The sequence below is a fragment of the Pyrus communis genome, chromosome 2, assembly GCF_041283825.1.
Source record: "Pyrus communis isolate YQ-2024b chromosome 2, ASM4128382v1, whole genome shotgun sequence".
In the NCBI taxonomy this organism is placed as follows: Eukaryota; Viridiplantae; Streptophyta; class Magnoliopsida; order Rosales; family Rosaceae; genus Pyrus; species Pyrus communis.
In genome coordinates, this window is record NC_142566.1 from 7,447,675 (window position 1) to 7,474,780 (window position 27,106).

General features: G+C 35.6%; 1 protein-coding gene across 1 annotated transcript; it reads left to right on the plus strand.

The window, feature by feature from the left end:
- Positions 1 to 12,667: 12,667 nt before the first annotated feature.
- On the plus strand, positions 12,668 to 15,628 carry LOC148698450 (10 kDa chaperonin 1, chloroplastic-like; the record flags this gene model as incomplete). Its single annotated transcript, XM_088683615.1, has 5 exons — positions 12,668 to 12,784; positions 14,398 to 14,463; positions 14,563 to 14,610; positions 14,807 to 14,836; positions 15,401 to 15,628. Coding segments are annotated over 5 exons (321 nt in total), but the record flags the coding sequence as incomplete, so codon positions are not given.
- Positions 15,629 to 27,106: the final 11,478 nt, after the last annotated feature.

The window sequence follows — 27,106 nt, forward strand, 5'->3', positions numbered from 1 at the left end:
TTTGCAGAATCAGTACAACCTGTCATCGACAATTTTTGCAGAATCAGTACAACCCATCATCAATCGTTTTTGCAGAATCAATTCAACACATCCTTGACTATTTTTGCAGAATCCGTTCAACCAGCGCTCGACCATTTATGCATAATCAGTTCAACTCGTCGTCGACCATTTTTGCAGAATTAGTACAACACATCCTCAACCATTTTTTACAAAATCAGTTCAATCATCGACCATTTTTGAAAAATCAGTTCAACCTATCGTTAATCATTTTTGCAGAATCAGTTTAATCAGTCCTCGACTATTTTTGCAAAATCAGTTCAACCCGTCATCGATCATTTTTGCAAAATCAGTTCAATCAGTCATCGACCATTTTTGCAGAATCAGTTCAACCCGTCTTCGACAATTTTTGCTGAACTAGTTCAATTTGTCTTCAACTATTTTTCCTAAATCAATTCAATCTGTTCTCGACCATTTTTGCTAAATCAGTTCAATCCGTCTTCGACCATTTTTGCAAAATCAGTTTAACCCATCTTCGATCATTTTTACAGAATCAGTTCAATCCGTCCTCGACCATTTATGTAACATCCCACATCGCCCAAGGGAGTGGATCATGTAAGTCTTATATGTATATTATCATCTCTACCTAGCTTTGGGTTTCACAGGAACTCCGAAATTAAGCGAGTTCGCACGAGAGCAATCACAGGATGGGTGACCCCTTGGGAAGTTCTCGTGTGAGTTCCCAGAAACAAAACCATGAGGGTATGGTCAGGGCACAAAGTGGACAATATCGTGCTACGGCGGAGTCGAGCCCGGGTTGGGATGTGACAATTGGGTATCAGAGCCATTCTCTGGCCGGAAATGTGCCGACGATGATGTCGGGCCCCTAAGGGGGGTGGATTGTAACATCCCACATCGCCAAGGGGAGTGGATCCTATAAGCCTTGTATGTATATTCCCATCTCTACCTAGCACGAGGCCTTTTGGGTGCTCACTGGCTTCGGGTTTCGTAGGAACTCCAAAGTTAAGTGAGTTCTCGCGAGAGTAATCCTAGGATGGGTGACCCCCTGGGAAGTTCTCGTGTGAGTTCCTAGAAACAAAATCGTGAGGGTGTGGTCAGGGCCCAAAGTGGACAATATCGTGCTACGGCGGAGTCGAGCCCAGGTCAAGATGTGACAATTTAACCTATCTTCGACTATTTTTGTAGAATGTTACCGGTATCTAGAAGAGGTCACTCTGCTTGCCGAGGGGGAAACACTCTTATTTTCAGTTCTTTCAAAGATTGTTCCTTCCGGACCTATTCAACCCGTTTTCGACCATTTTTGCATAATCAGTTTCAAATACATGTATAAGCAGTTTTGTACACTTTTTTAGCGGAATTATTTTATAACAATATAATACCGACATGATTGGAGAAGGAACAATGTTAAGAGGAGGGTTCATTGCTTCCCATTGTGATTCTATCAAACCTAAGGTACAATGGGTCTTTTTTCTTGAAAGTAACTGTAAACCCACGTGAACGGTGCCATTTTACCTGTTATTAGAGCAAGTGGTTAAATATGTTTTTTTTACTAAGGCTCTTTAACCACTTAAGGTGCTTTATAAAGAGGGAAATGACATCAACGTGTGTATGCATATATCATTCCTTCCACATAAAGAATAACAATTTCTTTAATACGGAATGAAGATGTGAAGAGCCTATACATCAAATTTTAAAATTCTATCAATTCAACACTTTAGAAGTATGGATGAAAATGTCCCAAAAAACTATCTGCTTGCGTATACTTTGATCAAGTCAAAACCAAATAAAATATGGAATGTTTCTTTGAGTACTTGGTACTCCCTTGAAATCCCTCTCCTTTGGAGCACGCTCTCAAGATATATACAATAACACAAGCACATCCTTTCCCTCCTCATCATTAACTACCAGAACGAGAATTTTAACATCAATCCCTAAAATGTATGCAGTTTGACGAAAGTGCAGAGCAAATTCTTAATTTACAAATTCTTGGTTGTTTCCTAAGTGTTCTTTAATCTATCTTACTTATGCAAGATGTTATGTTATAAACTGGGAGGCAATAGTGCTGACATAAATTCTTGCTCACCCAAAAGATTTGTAAAATAATAACTATAAAATAAAAATAGGGAAGTGTTATTGGCACTTCAAAAATATCATTCTACACTTCTCACAAGTGTATTTTTCTTTCTAAATATAGAAAGTTTGGAGTGTACAATGAGAATTTTGGAGTGCCAATAACAATTCCCTAAAAATAAAGCAAATTAATCTGAGTCTTTGTATTTCATATTTAGGATGAGGCTTTTGTTGCCAAACAATCATAAAAAATAAATTAACATATCCCAACCGAAGTGTGTCTTCCCCTCTTAGTCCTTTCTTTGATATTAGCTTTGGAGGTTTAAGATAACCAAACACACAAAGAGAGAAAGATAGGACTTTGAGAAGAATTATGGCATTGAGAATGTGCGAGTCTCTCTAGGCTAGGCATATATGCTTAAAATGCCAGAAAACCAATTACTGAATTTGTTTTTCGAATGATTTCGGTCTATGTTTTTGTATTTTAAAATAAAAAGGATTATTTTTTATTATTATTAAATTGTAGAGATGGATTAGGCGAGATTAGCTTTTCGTCAACAATCGTGTGCGAGGCACCAACCCTCTCCCGAAGGAGAAATGACCATTGCACCCATAAACCACCCCCCCCCCCCCCCCCGCGCCTGTCCCCTCTATATTAGATATAAGGGTACTTTCGTAACTTAAACTCCAGAGAAATAAAGGGAATGATGTCATCTTTCACATATATTAAACTTTTGTCTCTCTTTAAAATATTTTAAAAGTGTTGTCTCAATATAAAATTAAGTATTAAAAGTGTATTCTATGTTTAATCTTTCCTTTAAAATTCATGTAAATATGTATCATTTCTAAATTTCTATGAGTGAGAGTTTAAAAATAACAAATTCTGTATTCAAATTTCATTGTTCTTTTAGGTTAACCAAATAAGAAAATTCACAAATTATATAAAATAAAATTTCATCATTTTAAAATTTCTTAGTAATCTTAAATTTCTTCATCCAAATAAAGTGTAAAGGTGCTGAAGGGCTCTGCAAACTGGAATGTGGCCTGTGTGAGGGATGTTCCATTGGGCCGTTGTGGGTGAAAGTTGGTAGGGCCTAGAGAGGCTGCTGAAGTGGGCCGTTGGGTGATGATGCTGCAGACAGGCCAAATGGTGGATATTCAACAAATGGGCCCGGTGAAGCTAGTAGTGGAACTATGTCCAACTCAAGTGCACGCTGGGCCTGATTCTTGGCTAAGGAAAATTCACATTCATTAAATATAACATGGCGAGAAATATAAACCCGACCCGTATGAGCATCTAAACAGTGATCCCTTTGTTATTATTGTTGTAGCCAATAAAAGTATATTCAACGGATTGATTCATTAATTTATTCTTAACATAAGGTCCATGAAAAGGAAAACACAAACAACCAAAGGTACGCGAGAAAGCGTAGGGTGGAGGACGTTGAAAAAGAATAGAAAAAGGTGATGACCAACTAGGGGTGGGAAGGAAGTTAGTAAGAAGCACGGAAGTGAGGGCTGTTTCGGCCCACAAGTTTAGTGGTGCGTGGGATGCGTCAAGTAGTGTCCAAGTCATATCAACAATATGGCGTTGCTTGCGCTTAGCTAAGTCATTTTGCTGAGGAGGATGAGGGTATGAAAATCGTTGTTGATTGCCGAATAGATGACAAAACTTAGACTTGGATGAATTTACACATTGAGTACCACTTGGATTGTTTGCTTGCTTGGATTGTTCGTTTGCTTGCTTGCTTGTTCGCTTGAATCACATGTTTAAATTGCTCGCTTGACTTGTCTACCTAACAGAACTTACCTTGTTCTCCTAAAGAAGCTTGTCTTGCCTTATCCGCCAAACGGAGCTTGTTTTGTCCACCTAACGGACCTTGTCTTGTCCGCCTAATGGAGCTTGTCTTGTTTTGTCTTCCTAATGGAGCTTGCATCCACATCTACTTCTTGGCAACGTCATGACATGTACTGTCACGAGTTTGACAGGGGGTGTTGAAATTTATTAGTTTTTTAGTAAATTAAGCAGACATTTGGTTTTATTTTGTATTAGGTTTTTTTGGCATTTACACATTAGAGTTTCTTAGGTTAATGTCGCTATAAATATAACTTATAATTTAGTTTGAGAAGACAAGTCAATCACAATGTAGTCTATTCAGATTATGTAGTCATCTCGGCAATCTCCTTTATTTGATTTTCCATTAATAAAATTATATTTGTTTGTAGTCCGTTTGTTCTAGGGGTGGTCCTGTATAGGACCCCAAACCCCAAACCGAAAATTTTCGGGACTGGAATTTGAAGATCAATTCTGAACCGAAATTTCGGTATTCTCAATTTTTGGGATTCCCGAAATGTTTTTGGTATTTCGGGATGGATCGGGATTGGATTATGAGTTTTTGGCTTTTGGGTTGAAATTTGAGATTTTTTAGATGTGAGCTAAAATTTGGACTTTTGGCCTAAAATTTTGTTCCCCAATTTCATATCAATTGAAATTTATGTCTTTTGCCTCATATTAATTTTAAATTTCATACTAATTGAAATACCAATTCATTCGTACCAAGTCAAAATGATGTTCCAAAGTTCTAAACTACCTAATTTCATACTTCTATTTCTAATATACTATCAAACTACTTAAATTCAACATTCAACATGCATGCAACCAAAATAAATAAATAAATAAATACATGTGTATATATATATATATATATATATATATATTTTTTTTTTGTTCAGTTTGGGATTGCCAAATCATTGAATATGTAATCCCGTTTCTCGTACAGAAAAGTTCGAGATCGGTTCAGTATGGATGCCGAAAATATCAGTATTATCGATTTGGGAATTTTTCAATATGGGATCGAAATTTTTTTTGTTTGCTATGGAATTTTTCAGTATGGGATCGAAATTTTTTTAGTTTGTTCATCCATTTGACTGTTTGTTGTGCATACTCTCATTTTTAGCTGTTCTAGGGTTTGATGTGTTAGCAGCGTGCATAGGAACCTCAAACTTATATAGGCATCTGATCTCAAAAATCCTACCCACTAATGAATTCTAGAAAACCTAATGAGCCTATAACTAGAATGCTAAAGCCCATGAAATTGTATTCCACTACTCAGGAATCTCTTTAGCGTAATGACTTTCACTCCTCCTTAAGATCAGGTGCAATAGTGTGGTTAAAACCTAAATTTTTAGCCCAAAAAGTTTAGATTCTAATCCATAAATAATTTTTCTCTTCCAATGATTTTGATTTAAAATTTTAGGCGAGATTATTAGAGAATGATTTTAGCCGATTTTTTTTCGAAAAAAAAATTATATAGATTATCCTAATTTATTTATCTGAACATACATTTTAACTTAAAAATATCCAAAATTTCAATAAATAATGAAAAGTCACTAAACTTAACCCATGAAACATGGACGTCATTGAACAACAATTACTTTTTTTTATTTTTTATTTTTTATTTTTTATAAAGATAAAGATTTAAAGTTTCAAACTTTAAATAGTTTTACATAATAAGCTTCAATCTTACAACAATTACTAATACAAATAATAATTAAAACGCTAAATAAAGATTAATAAACAATAATTAAAATACCACATAAAAATTACAACAAATACTAATACTATAAATATTCATCATCGTTTGGTTGACTTGGTTCTTGACTTGGTGGTGGATTTGGTGGTGGACTTGGGTAATAGACATTAGATTAATCATCATCCTCAAAGATATGTAATAAACATTAGATTTCGTGGTGGACTTGGGTGGTTTAAAACGCAAAATTTGAGCGGGGCCACCACTATCCTTGCTCATTTTCAGAGGGGAATTTGCCCAAAAATAGGTTTTAACATTTATTCAAAGTTTAGCCCAATAATTGAGAGACTTATTGGGATTTTCCTATTGGATCAGGTCGTTTCTGAGCATGTGGATTATTTATGATGAAGATGATGGGCTTCAAAAGAATAATTCAAAGTCCTTACAAAGTGGAACCATACAGTACAGACATAAGATAGATATTCTAAAGAACAAGACTTTTTTTTTTAATAAAAGGCACAAGGAATATCTCCCTAATTATAAGTCTACCCCAAATTTATTCCGAATATAACTATACAACACTAATTTAACTTCAATGGACCTATAAATTCTGGATATAAAGAAATAATATTACATGCTATATGTAGCATATCAACAGTGTACTTCTACTCGAATTCATATATCTCAACTTGCTCGAAGTTTGCTTCTAATCAGACACATTTCAGCCACAGCATGACTAATGTTCTTTCGCTCCCTAGGCAGTTCCGCAGAGCAAGCGACCCCAACTTCCAAGATTGAAATCAAGCTTTCTTTAAAGTTGTTATCCTCATTGCCGCTATTTCTTGTGCTCTTGTCCCCATCAATACTTTCTTCCACTAGAACAAGATCCACAATCTCTACCACCTGATCAGGCAGAGCTGCCTTCACAAAGTTATGAAGGTTTGAAGCTCCTTGAAACATGTTATCGGTTGGTCTTTTTCCCGTAAATATTTCTAACAGTAGGATGCCGAAACTGTACATGTCTCCTTGTGTCCACACTTCATGCCCTGTACCATACTTTGCATTTGTACAGTTTAAAACACCATGTTCTAAGTAAATTAAATGAACCAAAGATATGGTGTTTAGAGCAAAATTTATATGCCAGAAGCTATTTAAAGACAAGATAATGAGAAATTTAATGAATCACTAAAGCTGAAAGACGAAAGAAGTTAAGCTAAAAAGTAACATTTTTGATACAACAGCTAAAGCTGAAAGACGAAAGAAGTAAAATAAAAAAAAATAAATAAATAAGGTAGGAAATCTACAACTAGCAAAGAAACTACACTATAATGTCTCAATGGCATTTTCAACACTAAAACATAAAGGGATATGAATTGAATTGCACAAAGTCATACAGAAACCATTACCAGTCGCTATAAGACCGTCGCCAGGTTTCGGGGCGGTTGTTTGGAACTAAAGCAAGAAAACTCGTTAAAAAAAAACCAATCAGGATAAGAAATTGTAACAATGTCAACGTCATGATTCTTCACCAGACATTCTCAAATTACAAAAATTCTGAGAAACCGCACAACATAAATAAAACCAAATAAAATAAAATATGGACTGTTTCTTTGAGTACTTGCTACTCCCTTGAAATCCCTCTCCATTGGAGCACGCTCTCAAGATATATACAACAACATAAGCACATCTTTTCCCTCCTCATCATTAACTACCATAACGAGAATTTTAACATTAATCTCTAAAATGTATGCAGTTTGACGAAAGCGCAGAGCAAATTCTTAATTTACAAATTCTTGGTTGTTTCCTAAGTTTTCTTTAATCTATCTTACTTATGCAAGATGTTATGTTATAAACTGGGAGGCAATAGCGCTGACATAAATTCTTGCTCACCCAAAAGATTCATAAAATAACAACTATAAAATAAAAACAGGGAAGTGTTATTGGCACTCCAAAAATATCATTCTACACTCCTCACAAGTGTATTTTTCTTTCTAAATATAGAAAGTTTGGAATGTACAATGAGAATTTTGGAGTGTCAATAACAATTCCCTAAAATAAAGCAAATGAATCTGAGTCTTTGTATTTCATATTTGGGATGAGGCTTTTGTTGCCAAACAATCATCCAAAATAAATTACCATATCCCAACCGAAGTGTGTCTTCCCCCCTTAGTCCTTTCTTTGATATAAGCTTTGGAGGTTTAAGATAACCAAACACACAAAGAGAGAAAGATAGGACTTTGAGAAGAATTATGGCATTGAGAATGTGCGAGTCTCTCTAGGCTAGGCATATATGCTTAAAATGCCAGAAAACCAATTACTGAATTTGTTTTCCGAATGATTTCGGTCTATGCTTTTGTATTTTAAAATAAAAATGATTATTATATATAAGGGTACTTTCGTAACTTAAACTCCAAGAAATAAAGGAAATGATATCATATTCCACATGTATTAAACTTTTGTCTCTCTTTGAAATATTTAAAAAGTGTTGTCTCAATATAAAATTAAGTATTAAAAGTGTATTCTATGTGTAATTTTTCCTTTAAATTTCATGTAAATAGGTATCATTTCTAAATTTCTATGAGTGAGAGTTTAAAAATAACAAATTCTGTATTCAAATTTCATTGTTCTTTAAAGTTAACCAAATAAGAAAATTCACAAATTATATAAAATAAAATTTCATCATTTTAAAATTTCTTAATAATCTTAAATTTCTTCATCTAAATAGAATGTAAGGGTGCTGAAGGGCTCTGCAAACTGGAATGTGGTCTATGTGAGGGATGTTCCATTGGGCCGTTGTGGGTGACAATTGGTAGGGCCTAAAGAGGGTGCTGAAGTGGGCCGTTGGGTGATGACATTGCAGACTAGCTAGATGGTGGATATTCAACAAATGGGCCCGGTGAATCTGGTAGTGGAACTATGTCCAGCTCAAGTGCATGCTGGGCCTGATTCTTGGCAAAGGGAAATTCACATTCATTAAATATAACATGGCAAGAAATAAAAACCTGACCCGTATGAGCATCTAAACAGTGATCCCTTTGTGATTATTGTTGTAGCCAATAAAAATATATTCAACGGATTGATTCATTAATTTATTCTTAACATAAGGTCCATGAAAAGGAAAACATGAACAATCAAAGGTACGCAAGAAAGCGTTGGGTGGAGGACGTTGAAAAAGAATAGAACAAGGTGATGACCACCATAGTGTAGGGGTGGGAAGGAAGTTAATAAGATGTACGGAAGTGAGGGCTGTTTCGACCCACTAGTTTAGTGGTGCGTGGGATGCATCAAGTAATGTCCAAGTCATATCAACAATATGGCGTTGCTTGCGCTTAGCTAAGCCATTTTGCTGAGGAGTATGAGGGTATGAAAATCGTTGTTGATTGCCGAATAGATTCAGACATAGATGAATTTACATATTGAGTACCACTTGGATTGCTTGTTCACTTGGATTGCTTGCTTGCTCGCTTGCTTGTTCGCTTGAATCACACGTTTAAATTGCTCGCTTGAATTGTCCGCCTAACAGAATTTACCCTATCCTCCTAAGGAAGCTTGTCTTGCCTTATCCGCCAAACGGAGCTTGTCTTGTCCACCTAACAGAGCTTGTCTTGTCCACCTAACGAAGCTTGTCTTGTTGTGTCCGCCTAATGGAGCTTGCATCCACATCTACTTCTTGGCAACGTCATGACATGTACTGTCATGAGTTTGATGGGGGGTGTTGAAATTTATTAGTTTTTTAGGAAATTAATTAGCCATTTGGTTTTATTTTGTATTAGGTTTTTTTGGCATTTACACATTAGAGTTTCTTAGGTTAATGTCGTTATAAATATAGCTTATAATTTAGTTTGAGAAGACAAGTCAATCACAATGTAGTCTATTCAGATTATGTAGTCGTCTTGGCAATCTCCTTTATTTGATTTTCCATTAATAAAATTATATTTGTTTGTAGTCCGTTTGTTCTAGGGGTGGTTCTGTATGGGATCCCAAACCGAAAATGGGATCTCAAGCCCCAAACTAAAAATTTTCGGGACTAGAATTTGAAGACCAATTCCGAACCAAAATTTTGGTATTCCCAATTTTCGAGATTCCTGAAATGTTTTCAGTTTTTCGAGATGGATCGGGATTGGATTTTGAGTTTTTGGCTTTTGGGTTGAAATTTGAGATTTTTTAGATATGAGCTAAAATTTGGGCTTTTGGCCTAAAATTTTGTTCCTCAATTTTATATCAATTGAAATTTATGTCTTTTACCTCATATTAATTTTAAATTTCATACTAATTGAAATACCAATTCGTTCGTACCAAGTCAAATTGATATTCCAAAGTTACAAACTATCTAATTTCATACTTCTATTTTTAATATAGTTTACTATTAAACTACTTAAATTCAACATTCAACATGCATGAAACCAAAATAAATAAATAAATATATTTTTTTGTTCAGTTCAGGATTGCCAAACCATTGAACATGTAATCCCGTTTCTCATACCGATAGGTTTGGGATCGGTTCGGTATGGATGCTAAAAATTTCGGTATTATCGGTTTGAGAATTTTTCAGTATGGGATCGAAATTTTTTTGTTTGCTATGGGATTTCCGGGAAAAATTTCCAACCCTAGTTTTTTCATCCATTTGACAGTTTGTTGTGCATACTCTAATTTTTAGCTGTTCTAGGGTTTGATGTGTTAGCAGCGTGCATAGGAACCTCAAATTTATATAGGCGTCTTATCTCAAAAATCTTACCCACTAATGGATTCTAGAAAACCTAATGAGCCTATAACTAGAATGTAAAGCCCATGAAATTGTATTCCACTACTCAGGAATATCTTTAGCGTAATGGAATACAACCGGACTTTCACTCCTTTAGATCATGTGCAATAGAGTGGTTGAAACCTAAATTTTTAGCCCAAAAAGTTTACATTCTAACCCATAAATAATTTTTCTCTTCCAATGGTTTTGATTTAAAATTTTAGACGGGATTATTAAATAATGATTTTAGCCACCGATTTTTTTTTTCGGAAAAAAAAAATTATGGAGATTATCCTAATTTATTCATATGACCATACATTTTAACTTAAAAATATCCAAAATTTCAATAAATAATGAAAAGTCACTAAACTTAACCCATGAGACATGGAGGCCATCGAACAATAATTACTTTTTGTTTTTTTTTTTTATAAAGATAAAGATTTAAAGTTTGAAACTTTAAACAGTTCTACAGAATAAGCTTCGATCTTACAACAATTACTAATACAAATAATAATTAAAACACTAAATAAAGATTAATAAACAATAATTAAAATACCACATAAAAATTACAACAAATACTAATACTATAAATATTCATCGTCGTTTGGTTGACTTGGTCCTTGACTTGGTAATGGATTTCGTGGTGGACTAGGGTAATAGACATTAGATTAATCATCATCCCCAAAGATATGTAATAGACATTTTATTTCGTGGTGGACTTGGGTGGTTTAAAACTCAAAATTTGAGCGGGGCCACCATTATCCTTGCTCATTTTCTGAGGGGAATGTGCCCAAAAATAGGTTTTAACATTTATTCAAAGTTTAGCCCAATAATTGGAAGAGACTTATTGGGATTTCCCTATTGGGTCAAGTTGTTTCGGGGCAAGTGGATCATTTATGATGAAGATGATGAGCTTCAAAAAAATGATTCAAAGTCCTTCCAGAGTGGAACCATATAGTACCAGACACGAGATAGATTTTCCAAAGAACAAGACTTTTTTTTTTAATAAAAGGCACAAGGAATATCTCCCTAATTATAAGTCTACCCCAAATTTATTCCGAATATAACTATACAACACTAATTTAACTTCAATGGACCTATAAATTCTGGATATAAAGAAATAATATTACATGCTATATGTAGCATATCAACAGTGTACTTCTACTCGAATTCATATATCTCAACTTGCTCGAAGTTTGCTTCTAATCAGACACATTTCAGCCACAGCATGACTAATGTTCTTTCGCTCCCTAGGCAGTTCCGCAGAGCAAGCGACCCCAACTTCCAAGATTGAAATCAAGCTTTCTTTAAAGTTGTTATCCTCATTGCCGCTATTTCTTGTGCTCTTGTCCCCATCAATACTTTCTTCCACTAGAACAAGATCCACAATCTCTACCACCTGATCAGGCAGAGCTGCCTTCACAAAGTTATGAAGGTTTGAAGCTCCTTGAAACATGTTATCGGTTGGTCTTTTTCCCGTAAATATTTCTAACAGTAGGATGCCGAAACTGTACATGTCTCCTTGTGTCCACACTTCATGCCCTGTACCATACTTTGCATTTGTACAGTTTAAAACACCATGTTCTAAGTAAATTAAATGAACCAAAGATATGGTGTTTAGAGCAAAATTTATATGCCAGAAGCTATTTAAAGACAAGATAATGAGAAATTTAATGAATCACTAAAGCTGAAAGACGAAAGAAGTTAAGCTAAAAAGTAACATTTTTGATACAACAGCTAAAGCTGAAAGACGAAAGAAGTAAAATAAAAAAAAAATAAATAAATAAGGTAGGAAATCTACAACTAGCAAAGAAACTACACTATAATGTCTCAATGGCATTTTCAACACTAAAACATAAAGGGATATGAATTGAATTGCACAAAGTCATACAGAAACCATTACCAGTCGCTATAAGACCGTCGCCAGGTTTCGGGGCGGTTGTTTGGAACTAAAGCAAGAAAACTCGTTAAAAAAAAACCAATCAGGATAAGAAATTGTAACAATGTCAACGTCATGATTCTTCACCAGACATTCTCAAATTACAAAAATTCTGAGAAACCGCACAACATAAATAAAACCATATACATCTGACGGTCCCTTGAATGCTACAAAAGTCTTTCTGGTGTTTTTAATTCTAATGGCACTCCTAACCCGCTATCCGGGTTCACCTTCAAGAAACATCTAAAACTCTGCCGGTTCAGCGACTCTCTCCTTATCTCACACCACCAGGCACCAGGGTTTAAGATATCTCCGCCACTTCTTCCAACCCCAACATTTCTTCACTCTCTCTCTCCGCAGCTCCTCTAAAACCCCTTTACCTTTGTTAGAGCTCTGCCATGGCTTGCATTTTCGTCACACTACCAACCCCTTTGCCGTACAAACCCAACACTGCTTCTCTGTCCAACGGCCAGAAGCTACTCGCAGGTGTGTTGAATTTACCTCCTTTCCAAACGCTTTTCTTTGTTTCTTGTATCTTTCTTAAATTTCTGGACTTTTTTTTATAATCTTTTTATGAAATGTGGTTAATTTTAATGAATTGTGAAATGGGTTTCACTCAAGTCTGCGAAGGAACAATTGAGAGTCAACGCAATTGCCACGAAATGGGAACCCACCAAGGTTTTTCGGGGCTCTGCACATTTTAATGTTTGATGTCTTCTTTTATTTTGGTGACGAATTGCATTGTCGGAGTTTTTTTATTTTTGTGGTGGTGATTTGTGGGTGTCAGTTGGTTCCGCAAGCTGACACAGTGCTTATTCGTCTCGAGGAGCTCCCTCTGGTTTGTGTTTGAAAGTCTGGAGTGGCAACTTTATGCGATTATTTTTTATTAGTCCGAATCCAAAATATCTGTGGCAATGGTTATTTAGTTGAGCATTTGAGCTTTTGGACTCTGATAGTTGTGAAGATCCGTAACATTGTCAAATGGCTTAATGTACTGCTACCAATCGCATAATTCCTACGACAGTTTCTGACCATTTGGATTTTTTTTTTCTTCTTTCAAATATATATAAATGAATCATTTCCTTTTAAACATAAATATGTATGTTTTGTTAGTTCATTTCATCATTATGTTATATAGTGTAGATATAATCGATCCCATGTTATCATGGTTGTTGTATGTTATCCTTTTGTATGTTCTATGTAGAAATTTTCTATGAAGTTAAGCCATTGTATGAGGGCCTGGGAAATGGGAAGAGTGCCATTGGAGGAAACTTGACAGTGGACTGGTACCTGGTCAGAGGGGTTTTTATAATTCATTGGGAATACAGCGCGATAGCAGTAGAGTTTTGAATGCTTTTTCATGGCTTGAAGACATATTTGTAGTATAATTCTTCTTTGCGGTCTCGTAGTTCTTCCTTCTAACTTTAATCAAAAGATTTTTCAGTGAAGCAATAATTTTTTATGGAATGGTATTTCCTAATTAGGCCCTGTCTTAATTTTATATTCTGGTAGGATTTGTGTCGGATTGTGTTAGGTTGATTCATACTAGTGACACTTGGGCTCAGTGTATTCTTTTTTACGTGTGACTCCTTGATGTTCAAATTCAAGTAGTTTGATAATAGGTGTCGAACTTGACCAAGGATCTTGAGATGGACCGGGAGTAAACCTTCAGTAGGGTTACAAAGTGCAAACTATACTAACAATCTTGAACTCGATCAGGTTAAAAAGCCAAGTTCGCATTAGAGGCATTGTAATTAGGTATAACCTTTGGAGTTTAAGGGTTGGTTGTAAGGTTTATGTATAGTCTTCTATATCCAAGTTCGCATGAGATGCTTTCAAAATGAAAATGGTATGTATTGCCTGATTTTTTATCCTTCACTTTTTGGTTAGCATTTAATATGTTTGTCTCATAGAATACCTCAAACAGATTTCATGTTAATTGCTGACATTTCATTGCTTTGAAAGCAGTTGGTTTTAAAACGGACTTCATTGTTTACTTTTCCTTTTTTGTTATTATATCAAATGGAAAAATATGTGTAGTTGTGTACATACCTTGTGTGCGAGAGGACACTGGCTTACGATAAAACGCTATGCCACAGAAATCAGCTGGAGGAGTTTTGCTGCCCAAGTCAGCTGTTAAATTTGAATGCTATCTTATGGGAGAAGTGTGCCTACGTACTCTTTCTTTTTGTATGGTTCTAGTTCTTTATTTTGAAGTAAGAAGTTGAACCTCAGGATAATTGAACAAGCATTGTTATTCTCAGATTCTTTCTGTTGGTGCTGACGTTGGGGAAGTGAAGGCTGGAAAGAAGGTGAGTAATTAAAACGTTCCCAAATAATGATCACACTTTTCTGGTGTGAATTAGTGTTGATTTTTTTAAACTAAGCAATAAGTTTCTGACCAACTGAAGTTGTCTATTGTTTAAAACTTTTTTAAACTTTTATCCCGAAGTAGCGAGTTAGGTGCTTAACATGTCATCATAACGGAAATGCTTGTTCATTTTGCAGGTTCTTTTTTCGGACTTAAATGCATATGAGGTAAATAGAATTAAGTTCATGTTGAAAATTATCATACAGTCCTGATCTTAAGATTCTAAAAGAAACATTAAGGAATGGACTTCCTCCATTTTGTATGAGTTCTTCTGCTTATCTTTTGGTTTTCCTGTGACTTTATTCCATGACACTGTTAACCTAATCCTGGCTGTCCTAGCATTATTAGTGGTTTTCAATTTCCCGCTCCCCCTCCACACCTATGTCGCCGGGCCACCTTTCTTTCATTAGTTTTCTAGGTAAAGCTCAAGTGTCTTTAGTTTCTAGTTCTAATGGAAAACCATTTCAATCCAGAGGGTCTGTGATACAGTCACAACCTATCACAGTTTTAGTGATGAGAACAGCTGACACAAAATCGCCACACCTTGCTGTGTACGCCAATAACGATCGACTGTAAAATATGGAACGGAGTAGAGACAGAATATACTCCATGTAAACTGAAGTCTGTTGTGGAAATGTTCTACTGTGATCCATGTAATGGCTGCATATTGATGCTTACACAATGAATTGACATTTTCTTTAAAATTTGGTTTCGGGTGGATTTGGGAGTAGATGGGACTTGGGAGGCATTGGTTCTGCACAGAGAGTGAATTATTGGCCGTAGTCGAATAAAGTTTAAGCTCCGAGTAGGTACAATGGTTTACATGATTGTTTCATGAGACTTTTCGTTGCCAGGATGTTTTTCCTTGTAGTGTCTCCCAACTCCCAAAACTATATATTCAATCAAATTTGTAAACAACACTTTGGTGCATTAATTTTTATACTTTGATCTTCGATTCATTCACCCCTATGACCAGAAATTAAGAGGAGTGTGCTGAAGGTAAAAAGAGGTGTGTGAATAGCACAACCCGTATTTAACCTCCTTTGTGAAATGCAAGCTAAGATAATCCGAAAATAATGATGGAAAATTGGAAGTAGAGGGCATATCGTAAAGATGGAGGGCATATCGTAAGGATGGTGGGGAAGGAACGATATGTGTACATGGGTTATTGTTTGTTTATAAATGTAAACTGCTGATTTTCCTCCTGAACTTTCATCTAACGTTTAATTTACCCCCTATACTTTTAAATTGGAAAATTGAGGACTTAATTATTATTTTTTTTTGCCAATTTTTCGCCTACTGCTAGTTTTTTTTATAGATTTCATTCAAATTAACGTTAACTCTACGTGCATACCACGTGACTCTCCTTTGAGAACAAAAAAGTCATTTCACTAGATCTTCAGACATAAAAGTTATAGAATCACACAGATTTTTACGAGTCAACATTTTAGAAATCTAGGGTTTTCAATTATTTTAAAGAATGAAGTGACCAAACTACCTTCACATGTTGTGCACATATTTTCATTTAACAGAAATTTAAATGGAATGAATGAAAAACTAGAGGTTGGGGGGAAATTTGCCAATAAAATTAGTTTAAGTCCTTGATTTTTCAATTTAAAAGTTTAGGGGGTAAATCGAAAGTTAGGTCAAAGTTCAGAGAGAAATTTGTAGTTTACTCTTGTTTATAAACACATTTACACAAATTCTGTCGTCCAGTTATTTCAAAAACCATGTAGGAAAAGGTCGTAACTTAGCTGAAGCAGATTGTTTCTTGGGTCCAATCTACATATCTTCCCCTTGGTTTTGTCTACGAGAGAAAGTGACCACCCAGCTCCCAAGAAGTATTGAGAGTCTACGTTGGAGTATGAATGCCCCTAATGTGTGGTTGCAATGATCTTGGCTTGTCAGAGGTTTTAGAGAAGACGAGTAGCATATACTTTTCTAACTTTGAAAGTTGGGAGGGACTAGATACAGAGTTATGCTTGACAAATGCAAAGCATACCCATCTCAGTTAAATTTTCCGCCCACCAACAAATAATTCAAAGTTGGGAACGTGCACGTTGCCCGGGAATGTTTTTTGCTCATCACCAAAAACTATGTTGTATACTCATCATACACTTAATCATCTGACAAGTGTCATTTTATTTAACTTTAGTTCATTTTCATATTAAATGTTACTTTTTCAATTTTAAAAAAATTAACCAAAGTTACGTGAAAGATGATTAGGTCTATGATGAGTATACACAATAGTTTATGGTAGTGAGCAAAAATGTTATCATGTTCCTCCTCCTTTTCGCATTGTACGAAGTCGGTGCATTTTCCAAACTAATTCTTCAAAGAAAAGTATAAGAGGGATCAACTGTTTTTCTTTTTTTTTTCTTTCTAAATTGAGAAAATTGTAGCATTAATTCTTCAACTTTAATCCAATTAGAGTAATGGTCCCTTAACTAAAAATCCATTACCATTGGTCCCTTAAATCATCAAAACATGCAGCTATGATCATTTTCGTTAACTCCGTTACAATTCTGTCAAAATGAGTTAGATTGGAAGAACCATATCTACAATTGGGTTAAAGTTAAAGGACCATTGCTGTGGATGCAAATTTTCGCCTTCCCCTTCTTTGACAAAATTGCACCTACAAAACAATCAACACCTTTGGTCAAGGCCAAGAGCCTCATGCGCCCTCGGCGAAAAAAAACAAAATTAGGAAAAAGCTTAGAGGGCGTTAGGCGTCATACTTGTCCATGAAATAACGACAATGAGTATCTTGTTTTCCACATGCACGGTTAAGCAGTGGTTGATATATGTAACAAGACTTTTCAAACTCTCACTGTAACCTTATATACGTAATAATTATGTTTTAATTGTATCCACTATACCAATAGGTTGCCATTAAAGTTTCTTATTAATGTGAAAAGCAGCTCATTGCTCAATCTTCAGTTCTGTGCATATCATGTGCATGTACTGTACATATGAAGTGCATGTGGTGTGTATATATTGTATACGTCACAGATGATGGCATCATTTTTCTGATTACGAAGAGAAAGCTATGAGCTCTAGATTTTTGGGTTGGCTCAGATCTGTGAGCATATCATGTGTGTGTCATGTGCATGTCACTAGAAAGAAATGATTTTTAATGGGATTTCCAGAATCTAGGTTGAGGTCAAAGATTTGTAAACTACAGATTTTTTAGGGATTTCCAGAATCTAGACCCCACATATCCCCCAATGTTCTTAATTGCACGATGCACATCCACAACAAAATCGACGTCATTGCACATATTGATACAGATAACAAATTTGGGATTTTCTTCGAACTTAGAAGGAGAAGACGTTCATTGGAAGAGGAGAGAGAGATTGCAGCAGAAAAAATGGTGTCCTTTGTTTTTCATAATGGATTTTCTTCAACATCTGAAAATCTTTTAGACTAAAGATTGGTTTTGACCCAGATTGATTTGGAATGAGATTTTGAATTTGGGGAAGAAGATAATGATTTGAGGAAGAAATCCCCACTCTGTAATCTGCAACTACAAGCACTTAAATGTGTTCATTTCCCAAAAAGGCCAATCAACAAACACAAACAATCTCCAAATAAATCATTAAAGGGACCCCTTTTTTTTTTCTTTTTTTTTTTCTTTGCATCCATACAAGTTTCAACAAATTTCTATTGAAAAATTATCACTTCTAGCCAAAACATATATAATCAAAATCAAATCTTCCAACTGTGCTTTTCATTATTTTTCATTAATTTAAGAACAACCAATAAATATCAATTTTAGAGAGAGGGAGGGAGGGAGGGGGAGAGAGAGAGAGAGAGAAACAAAGATAAATTAGAAAATGGAGGAAATAACTCATTTACATACGAGGGAAAGTAAGTCATTTTGAGGTGTAGGAAAAATACTATTTTTGTTATATTGTTATGCATGGCGTGTGCATGAAGTATGCATATTGTATTTATGTCCCAAGATTAAAAAAGGAGGTCATTTTTGTCTATTTCCCTTTTTTTTATTTGCAGTACCCTCCTAATGGGGTCATGTTTTTCATCTATATTAAATCTTTTATTCCCCCCTTTTATGAACGAAATATGTTTTATTCTCATTCAAAAAAAATTAGAGAAACAGCACTTAGCATGATAATTTTTATGAACGTTGTTTGGGCCTAGAATAGTGGTTTGGGCCAAATTTTTAAAAGTTGGCCTAGATTAGTGGTTTGGGCCGAAGAGAATGACGTGGGTTTGGACACAATAATGCTAGACCGGTAGAATGGTCGAGTCCTAGTCGAATAAGAATTGCTTGAAAGATCCTATTTTTGGATTGGAGTTTGGGTGATCGGCGTGAATGATCATGATTGTTGACGATCATAATTGGTTTTGGGTGAGATTTGAATTGATTACAAAAAAAAGCCTATTTTCAAAGTCATAGTTCGAGTTGGAGAAGGAGGAGATTAGGCAGTGATAGAGTTTTGGTGGGAACATGATTTGTGAAGGAGAAGTGTGTAAATGAGAGCATTGTCAACATGAAAATGATCTTCAACTCAACACACAAATCAATGGTTATGCAAAGCCCTTTCATACCCTTTTTTGTGAAAACTAACTTTCTTACTAACCGTCAACACAAATTCTGACTGGATAGACAGGTTTGGTTTGGCAGCCAGTGGATGACGACCAACTGAATAAACAGGTTTATCCAGAAGCAACCAGTGAAGGCGACGAATCGGATAGATGGGGTTGGAGCTGTAGAGTCAATTTTCATTAGGAGCCTCTGCCGACTAGATAAACGGAAATTCTCTTTCATTTCATGGCTAGCTATTTATACCATGTCTTAGGCGGCGAAGGGTCTATGATTTGTTTGCCGAAAGTGGTTATCTCGTCAGCCTTCTCGGCGAAGTAAGATGTTTTAGTTTAAGTTAAGGGTAATGCTAATCTAATTTAAGCTAAGGGCAAATATTATTATTTAAGTCATCTCATTAAATGTTATACGCTCAAACGATAAGCCCAATGAATATGCGATTGAGATTACTTTATTTATATGACGAGTGATGTGTTACGAATTTGATTACTATTACGATAGTACTATATGTATGTAGTGCCATCGTTCCATAAGTTATGAATTTTTGTCATGGGAATTTGATTACATACACCTTCGTATATCTCTCCTAATGTGTTGATGGAGATGGGAGTATAGGAGTGCTTCTCCCCACCAATCCAAAGTTGGTTCGACTTCATTCTCTCTTATACCGTATACGGTAGGTTAGACAAATTTTTTATTCGTTTTTATGGATAGTTAGGCACTTATGCCCCTTTGCCAAGCAAGAATAACAATAGAGTACTCTAATAATGACTTGTTATATTATCATGCCAATATACGGTGGCAAAGAGAGTGTATTAATTATTATTATATAAATATTAAATTATGCTAGATTAACTTTTCAGTGAAAGTCACAATGTGCAAAGCGTCCATCGTTAAATCTGAATGAGCGAACCAACATTTTTAAAACCCCGCCTGCCCCTCTATAAAAAAGGATAAAAATACACCTAAACAGTGGGAAAGAGAAGCAAACCCCTAAAAAGGGGCACTATTATAAGTCGCATTTGATTTGATGAGCCCTTTTCTTTGAAAATTTCTGAAGCTTTTTACATAGTGGGGAAATTAGATTGTTGGTCGAATCTTGCTTGGACGTGTATTCCAAGCTTGTGCGTTTAAGCAACACTGGTAGGCCAGTGATACTAAACCGATGCGAAGCTATGTATGTAAGGAACTTTCCAACACTATGAGAGACAATTAACAGTACTTGACCCAAGAAAATGAAGTCCAAGCCTCTACTTTCTCCATCCTTGAAAAATATCACCAATTGACCAAAAAGGAAAAAAATGAAAAATATCATTATCAATGCGAAAGTTGGGGGGTGTAGCTTCGGACTGACCAAGATGGAAAGTAACAGCCCCTGGACTTTTGCATCAGTGAAGCATCGGTGTACCAAATATCGGCTTAATTTTCCAAAATTTATAAGATTAAATAATTTAAATTCATCTGAGACATCAATGGGAGGACCTTCTCGAGTAAAATTGAGCATTCTTTTTGTATTTTGTTTTATTTTAGTTTTGTGCATGTAATTATTCCAGAAACTCAATGAGTTGCCTGACCTTGCCATAGGCGAGTTTAGTAGTTTTGGGATTCATTTGGTGTAATCTGGCCGAGGTTTGTTGGATCTACTATTAAATGGTTCTTCAGGGTCATAAGGTGATTTGGAGCCGCGATGTCCCCTACAAAGTCTACATAGAAGCATGGTGTTTTCATGTCCTACAATTAATTGGTTTTGAGAGATTTGATCTATCACATGATCTTGTAGTACTGGATTCATTGGCCTCTACTATGTGGCAGATTCAGAATTTAAACTTTGGGAGTCCCAATGTTAAAGGTCCAAGATTTTTAGATAAAAAACATAGCATGAAGCTGTAAACAAATTTCAGTTTATTCATGGAGACATTTCTTCAAACACTTGGTGGGCTTGTTCTCGTCAAGCGAACCATATTGTGCATATGTCAATGGATATCAGCATTTGTCGAAACAATCTGATGAGTGCTATTGAGAGCATTTGTCGAGTGTTGTCTACGCAATATGCCAAGTGCTACCAGGATATGCATTAAATCAAACATTTAGTTGGAACAAAAGGTCCTCGTAAAAACATTTAGAGGGTCCTCAAAGACCATCACATGCTTATTTCCCGGGCTCTAGGTGGTCCTGGGACCACCTTTGTCCCATAGTGCATCCGCCCTTGCTTCTACTTATCCTTCGCCTCTTTCAATTTCTTACAACATTTGAAACTATATGTTATAATTTCATTTTTTTTTAAGGAAAATAGACAAAAATGACCCATTTTCTTAATCTTGGGAAAGAAATAGGATAAACTGGCCATCCACAAGCCACGAACACCATGCACAAAATCAAAATTACTAAAATACCCACATATAAATACTAAAACCCCTTAACTCATTGCATCACTTTTCTCATTTGGAAGAGGGATGTTGAGAAAGCTCTATGAGCCCTTGGTTTCTGGGTTGAGCTCAGATCTCTGAGTTCGGATTTCAAAGAGAGGGAAGTCCAAAGAGAGGTGAGAAGTCTGAGCTGGGTTTTGGGTTGACATCATATTTCGGATTTCGAACAAAGAGATGCGAAAGAGAGGTGAAAAGAGTGAGATGAGGGTTTTCGGGTTTGAGTTCAAACCTGTGAGCTATGTGTGTTATTCAACCAAACACAACAAACTCTTCCATCCTTATAGATAGGACGTTTATCCCATATTTTCTGTTTTAACCGAAAAGTTCCATTTTTTTCGACGATTCTTCAGCAAGCTTAGTAAGGTAAGGTATTTAGTTCCAAGTTTCTACATCAATAATTTATGGAATAAATGGGTTGTTTGTAAGATGAATTAATACTTAGAAGTTAAATTAGGGTTTGTGTTTCATGTTGGGGCCTATGAGTTGTGGAAAAAACTTTACTTTTTGACATGCTACAAAACTGGGATGGAACAATTTATGGTTCGAAATTGTTCAATGTAGAAATTTGTGAATTTTTTTCCATAATATGCATGTGATGTGCATATGGTGTGCATGGCTACATCTTAATATGAGAAGCGGGCATGTTCACTAGTTATGATGCACGTATGTTGTGCCTCGAAATTTAGCGAGTATGACCACAACCTAGTTGGCCTCGGCGAAAAACAAAATTAAATGAAAAATCTTAAAGAACATTAAGGGTCATGCGTGTTCATGAAATAACGACAACGAGTACCACGTTTTCCACGTGCACAGTTAAGCAATGGTTGGTATACGTAACAAGACTTTTCAAATTGCCACTATAACCTAATATATGTAACAATTGTGTTTTAATTGTATCCACTATAGCAATAGGTTGCCGTTAAAATTTTTTATTAATGCGAAAAGTAGCTCGTTGCTCGATCTCCAGTTCTGTGCATATCTTGTGCATGTACTGTGCATATGATGTTCATGTGGTGTGTATATAGTGTATATGGTGGGGATGTCACAAGTGACAACATCATTGCTCTAATTTTGAACAAAAAGATGTGCGCTCTGGGTTTTTGGGTTGGCTCAGATCTATTAGCATGTTATGTGCTTGTTGTGTGCATATTGTGTGCATGTCACTGGAAAGAGATGATTTTTAATGGGATTTCTAGAATCTATGTTTAAGCCAAAGATTTGTATACAGATCTTTAAGGGCCTGTTTAGTATCCTATTTGAAAATTTTAATCATTTCTCAAAACATTTCTTAAGAACATTTCTTGAAAACAATTTTCTTTAAGATTCAAAAACTTGATTGGTTTGCAATTTAAAATTTTCAAATCTTGCCACTTGAGGGGGTCGCAAGAGAGAGAAAAAGAGGAGAAATAAGGAAAGAAAGTAAGAGATGATTGAAGGAAAGAGCAAGAAGAGAGAGGATCGAATGAAATAGAGAGGAAGAGGAGTGAGAGAAGTAACCGAGAGAATGAAGATAGCGGATTGGAGGAGAGACGAAAAAGGTTAAAAAAAAAAAAAGTAGAGAAAGAAGAAAAGAGAGAGATAGATTTGGAGTGAGAGAAAAGAAGGGAGTGAGTTTAAGTTTAAAAACTCTAAAAACTCACTTTTTATGTTTTTAGAGAATAGACTGTATTTTTGAGTTAGTCTTGAGTTCAGTTTTTTAAAATAGTCCTACCAAATAAGTTTTTAAGACCTAAAAGTTGAAAATTGTTTTTGAGTTTAAAAAGTTGGATTCAAGTAGAATATCAAACAGGCCATATGGGATTTCCATAATCTAGGCTCCCACGTATCCCCCAACGCTGTTAATTGCATGATGCATGTCCACAACAAAACCGACGTCGTTGCACGTATTGATACATATAACAAATTTGGGATTTGCTTCAAACTTAGAGGGAGAAGACGTTCATCGGCAGAAGAGAGAGAGAGAGAGAGAGATTGCAGCATAAAAAATGGTGTTTTTAGTTTTTCATAATGGATTTTCTTCAACATCTAAAATTTTTTTAGGCTACAGATTGGTTTTGACCCAAACGGGTTTTGAATGGGATTTCGAATTTGGGGAAGAAGATGATGATTTGAGGAAAAAATCCCCAATCTACAACTACAAGCACAGTAATGTGTTCATTTCCCAAAAGGGCCAACAGCAAACACAAACAATCTCCAAATAAATCATTAAAGGGACCTTCATTTTTCTTGCATTCATACTAGTTTCAACAAATTTTTATTGCAAAATTATCACTTCCAGCCAAGGCATATATAATCAAAATCAAATCTTCAAACTGGGTTTCCATTATCTTTCACTAATCTAAGAACAACCAATAAATATCAATTTTAGAGAGAGGGGGAAGGGAGGGAGAGAGTAGAGAGATTAGAGAGAGAAATCAGAAAATTGGAGGAAATAACCCATTTATATATGAGGACAATTACGTCATTTTAACGTGTAGGAAAAATCCTATTATTGTCCTATTGTTGTGAAATCCTGTTCTCGGATTTCACTGTTATAATCTACGTATTTTTATTATTGAGATTTTATATTATTTTTGAGAAATTATATTAATGTATTTGAAATTAGATTTCAATTAAACTAGGTATGAAGGGTGAAGTTTGGAAAATTATTATTTACTGGTTGACCTTTTGAGGTCACAAGTAACATTTTCGAATAGATCTCGAAGCCACGAGCGCATCGGCGAAAGCCATTTGCGAGTCCGAATTAGAACGGTATAGTTACAGACGTTTGAAGTTGTGAAACTATAGATTGTGAAAATTATTTTAATTTCCAGTTAGAGGTATAAGTGGCCCAAACCCATTTTGGGATTAAAGGGACCGGCCATTTTAAGAGGGAAAAGGGGGGGAAAGAAAGAAAAGAAGAAAGAGACCTCCCTTTCCCGTCTGTACACCCGCGCCCTACCCCGAGCAAATTCCGGCGATTTTCGCCATCTTTTCCGTTGAACAACCACCATTAACTACCTGCAATCTCTTCCATTACCTCCCTTCTACCTTTCTCGCCTAGGATTGAGGGGTTTTGGGTCCAAAACCATGTAAAAACCATGTGGGTGACCCATGGAGTTTTGACGGCGATTCCGCCATTCCGGTGAGTTTCACCACCCATCACCACCCTTAGTCAACTCCCCTTGGACCCAGGAACAAGACCCAACAGGTTGTAGGGGTGTTGGGATACCGAGGAAGTCGAATTGAAGAACACCCACCTTTGGGTTCCTGCGGTTTGTGGCCAGTTTGGGGTGTTTTCCGGCCAAATTGGCCTTGGCCGCAGGTATAAAGTTTACTCTACTTGTTGAGATCTTCATTCTTGTGAAATTTGAGAATTTTTGGGAAAAGTCGAATTTTCTGATATGTAACATTTGATTTATGAAATGCTTCTTTCGTTACCAAGCTTCTAGACCTAGAAGGGAATTCTAGTTGAAATAACATCCTTGTTAATTTTGTGCTTATTTCAGTGTGTTTGGTTGGGGTTTAAGAGTCTAGATTGTTTACGAGTATTTATATTCAAATCAATGGTAAAGAAACCAATTTCTCTTATATATGTATATATGTGTGTCTATATATATATATATATATATATATATATATATATATATATATATATATATATATATATTTGTGGCTTACACGTCGAAAAGGGGTAGTGGCAAGAGTGAAGAGTTAGTGTTTTGAAAACCATTAACTTTAGGTTGGTTTATTAAAGGATAAAGAAAGAAGGTTACGAAACATAGGCATAGAACCTTACGATGTTGATTGCATAGTTGAGAAATATTATGCATGTTTACTAGTATGAAAATGTGAGTTGGTTTTATAATGTGATTTCTATTGAAATGTGAATTTTATATACTTATAAACCTATGCTTATTAAATAGGATTTGGCTTGTGTACTGATGACGATTGATTGTACTTGGTACATTTTGTAGGCGATCATATTTGGTTTGGTTCCGTTGAGTGGTCCGGAACCCGAGTTATTGTATTTCGTGGAGTGGCCTAAAATCCCATTATTTGGAGGAGTAGGCTTGGCCTAACTAATTCACTCTAACCTTAGTTTTTATATATAATTGTGTTAATGGTTTCGAGAGTCTTATGAATTGAGTTAGAAAATATGTTGGACATCTGAGTGACTCATTCGGGAGGTTTCATGATTCGATTATGATTTCATAAGGTATGAATTTAGAAGATATGGAAATGATTGTTATTACTTTGATCAAATTAATTAATTAGTGCGGCTAGAGAATGGCTTTGTGTTTTGTCGGTTCTTAAATAAGATGTATGTTGTGAATTGTGATGTCATGATGAGACATAATGATTTATATGTTGGATGGGTGAGAAGTCATGATTTCATAGGGGTTGCTTATGTAGCCTGAGTCCATGAACTATATGTTATTAGGTTATAATAAAATGTTTGACGAATGCTTTGTTTTCTTTCTGAACTTAGTGGAATAAACGTCTGATTTTGTGTTACTGAACTACGAATGGCTTGATCCCTATTTGAGGGTACGTAGGTAGTCTAACGAGGAGGTTAGATGTAGCCATAAGGTAAACGAAAATTTTCCTTGAGATTTGATTCTCGAATTGTGAATTGCCATATTTATGAGACGGGGTATGTGAGATTTACGAATATTTGAGTGACGTCACGTGTCAATCCTGGACGTATATCGGGATCGGGGCGTGACAATTGTTGTGCATGGTGTGTGCATATTCAAAAAATCTTATTTTTGCCCCAATATTAAGAAAATTGGTCATTTTTGTCTATTTTCCTTTTTCTTTTCTTTTTTTTTAAATTTGCAAGTACCCTCCTATTTGGCTCATGTTTTTCATTTATATTAAATCTTGCATTCCCCCTTTTTATGAAGGCTTTTTAGCCAAAATGGTCCCTGAGATTTGCATAACACATCACTTTAGTCTCTGAGATTAAAAATCAATAGAAATGGTTCTTGAGAGTGTCCATCATCCATTATTTTGGTCCTTCCGAAAGTTTAGGCAATTTTCAAAGCATCGTAACTCAATCGTTTCTTAACCAAATTCAACCCATAATATATCAAAATGAATATAGGAAAGTGTACAACAAGATTATACCTATTTGGAAGCCCAGTGGTTGCCAGAGATGACCGGAAAATAACCTAAAAGGTGACTGGTCTGTGGGAAAACTGGAAAACTCGCTGGAAACTGGGTAAACTTTAAACGTTCATAACTTCTTCAATACTCAACAAAATTGAGTGATTCAAAACAAAAATCATACTTCATGACGAGACGAAGAGAATGGTACCTTTCTCGATGGCTAAATCGCCATGGTTTAGCTGGAAAACAGCTCAAAAGTGACTGTCTTGGTCTCAAGTTGGCCACTGTCGATCCATTTTTCGGACAAACCACAACAAATTAGCCATCGAGAAAGGTACCATTATCTTTGT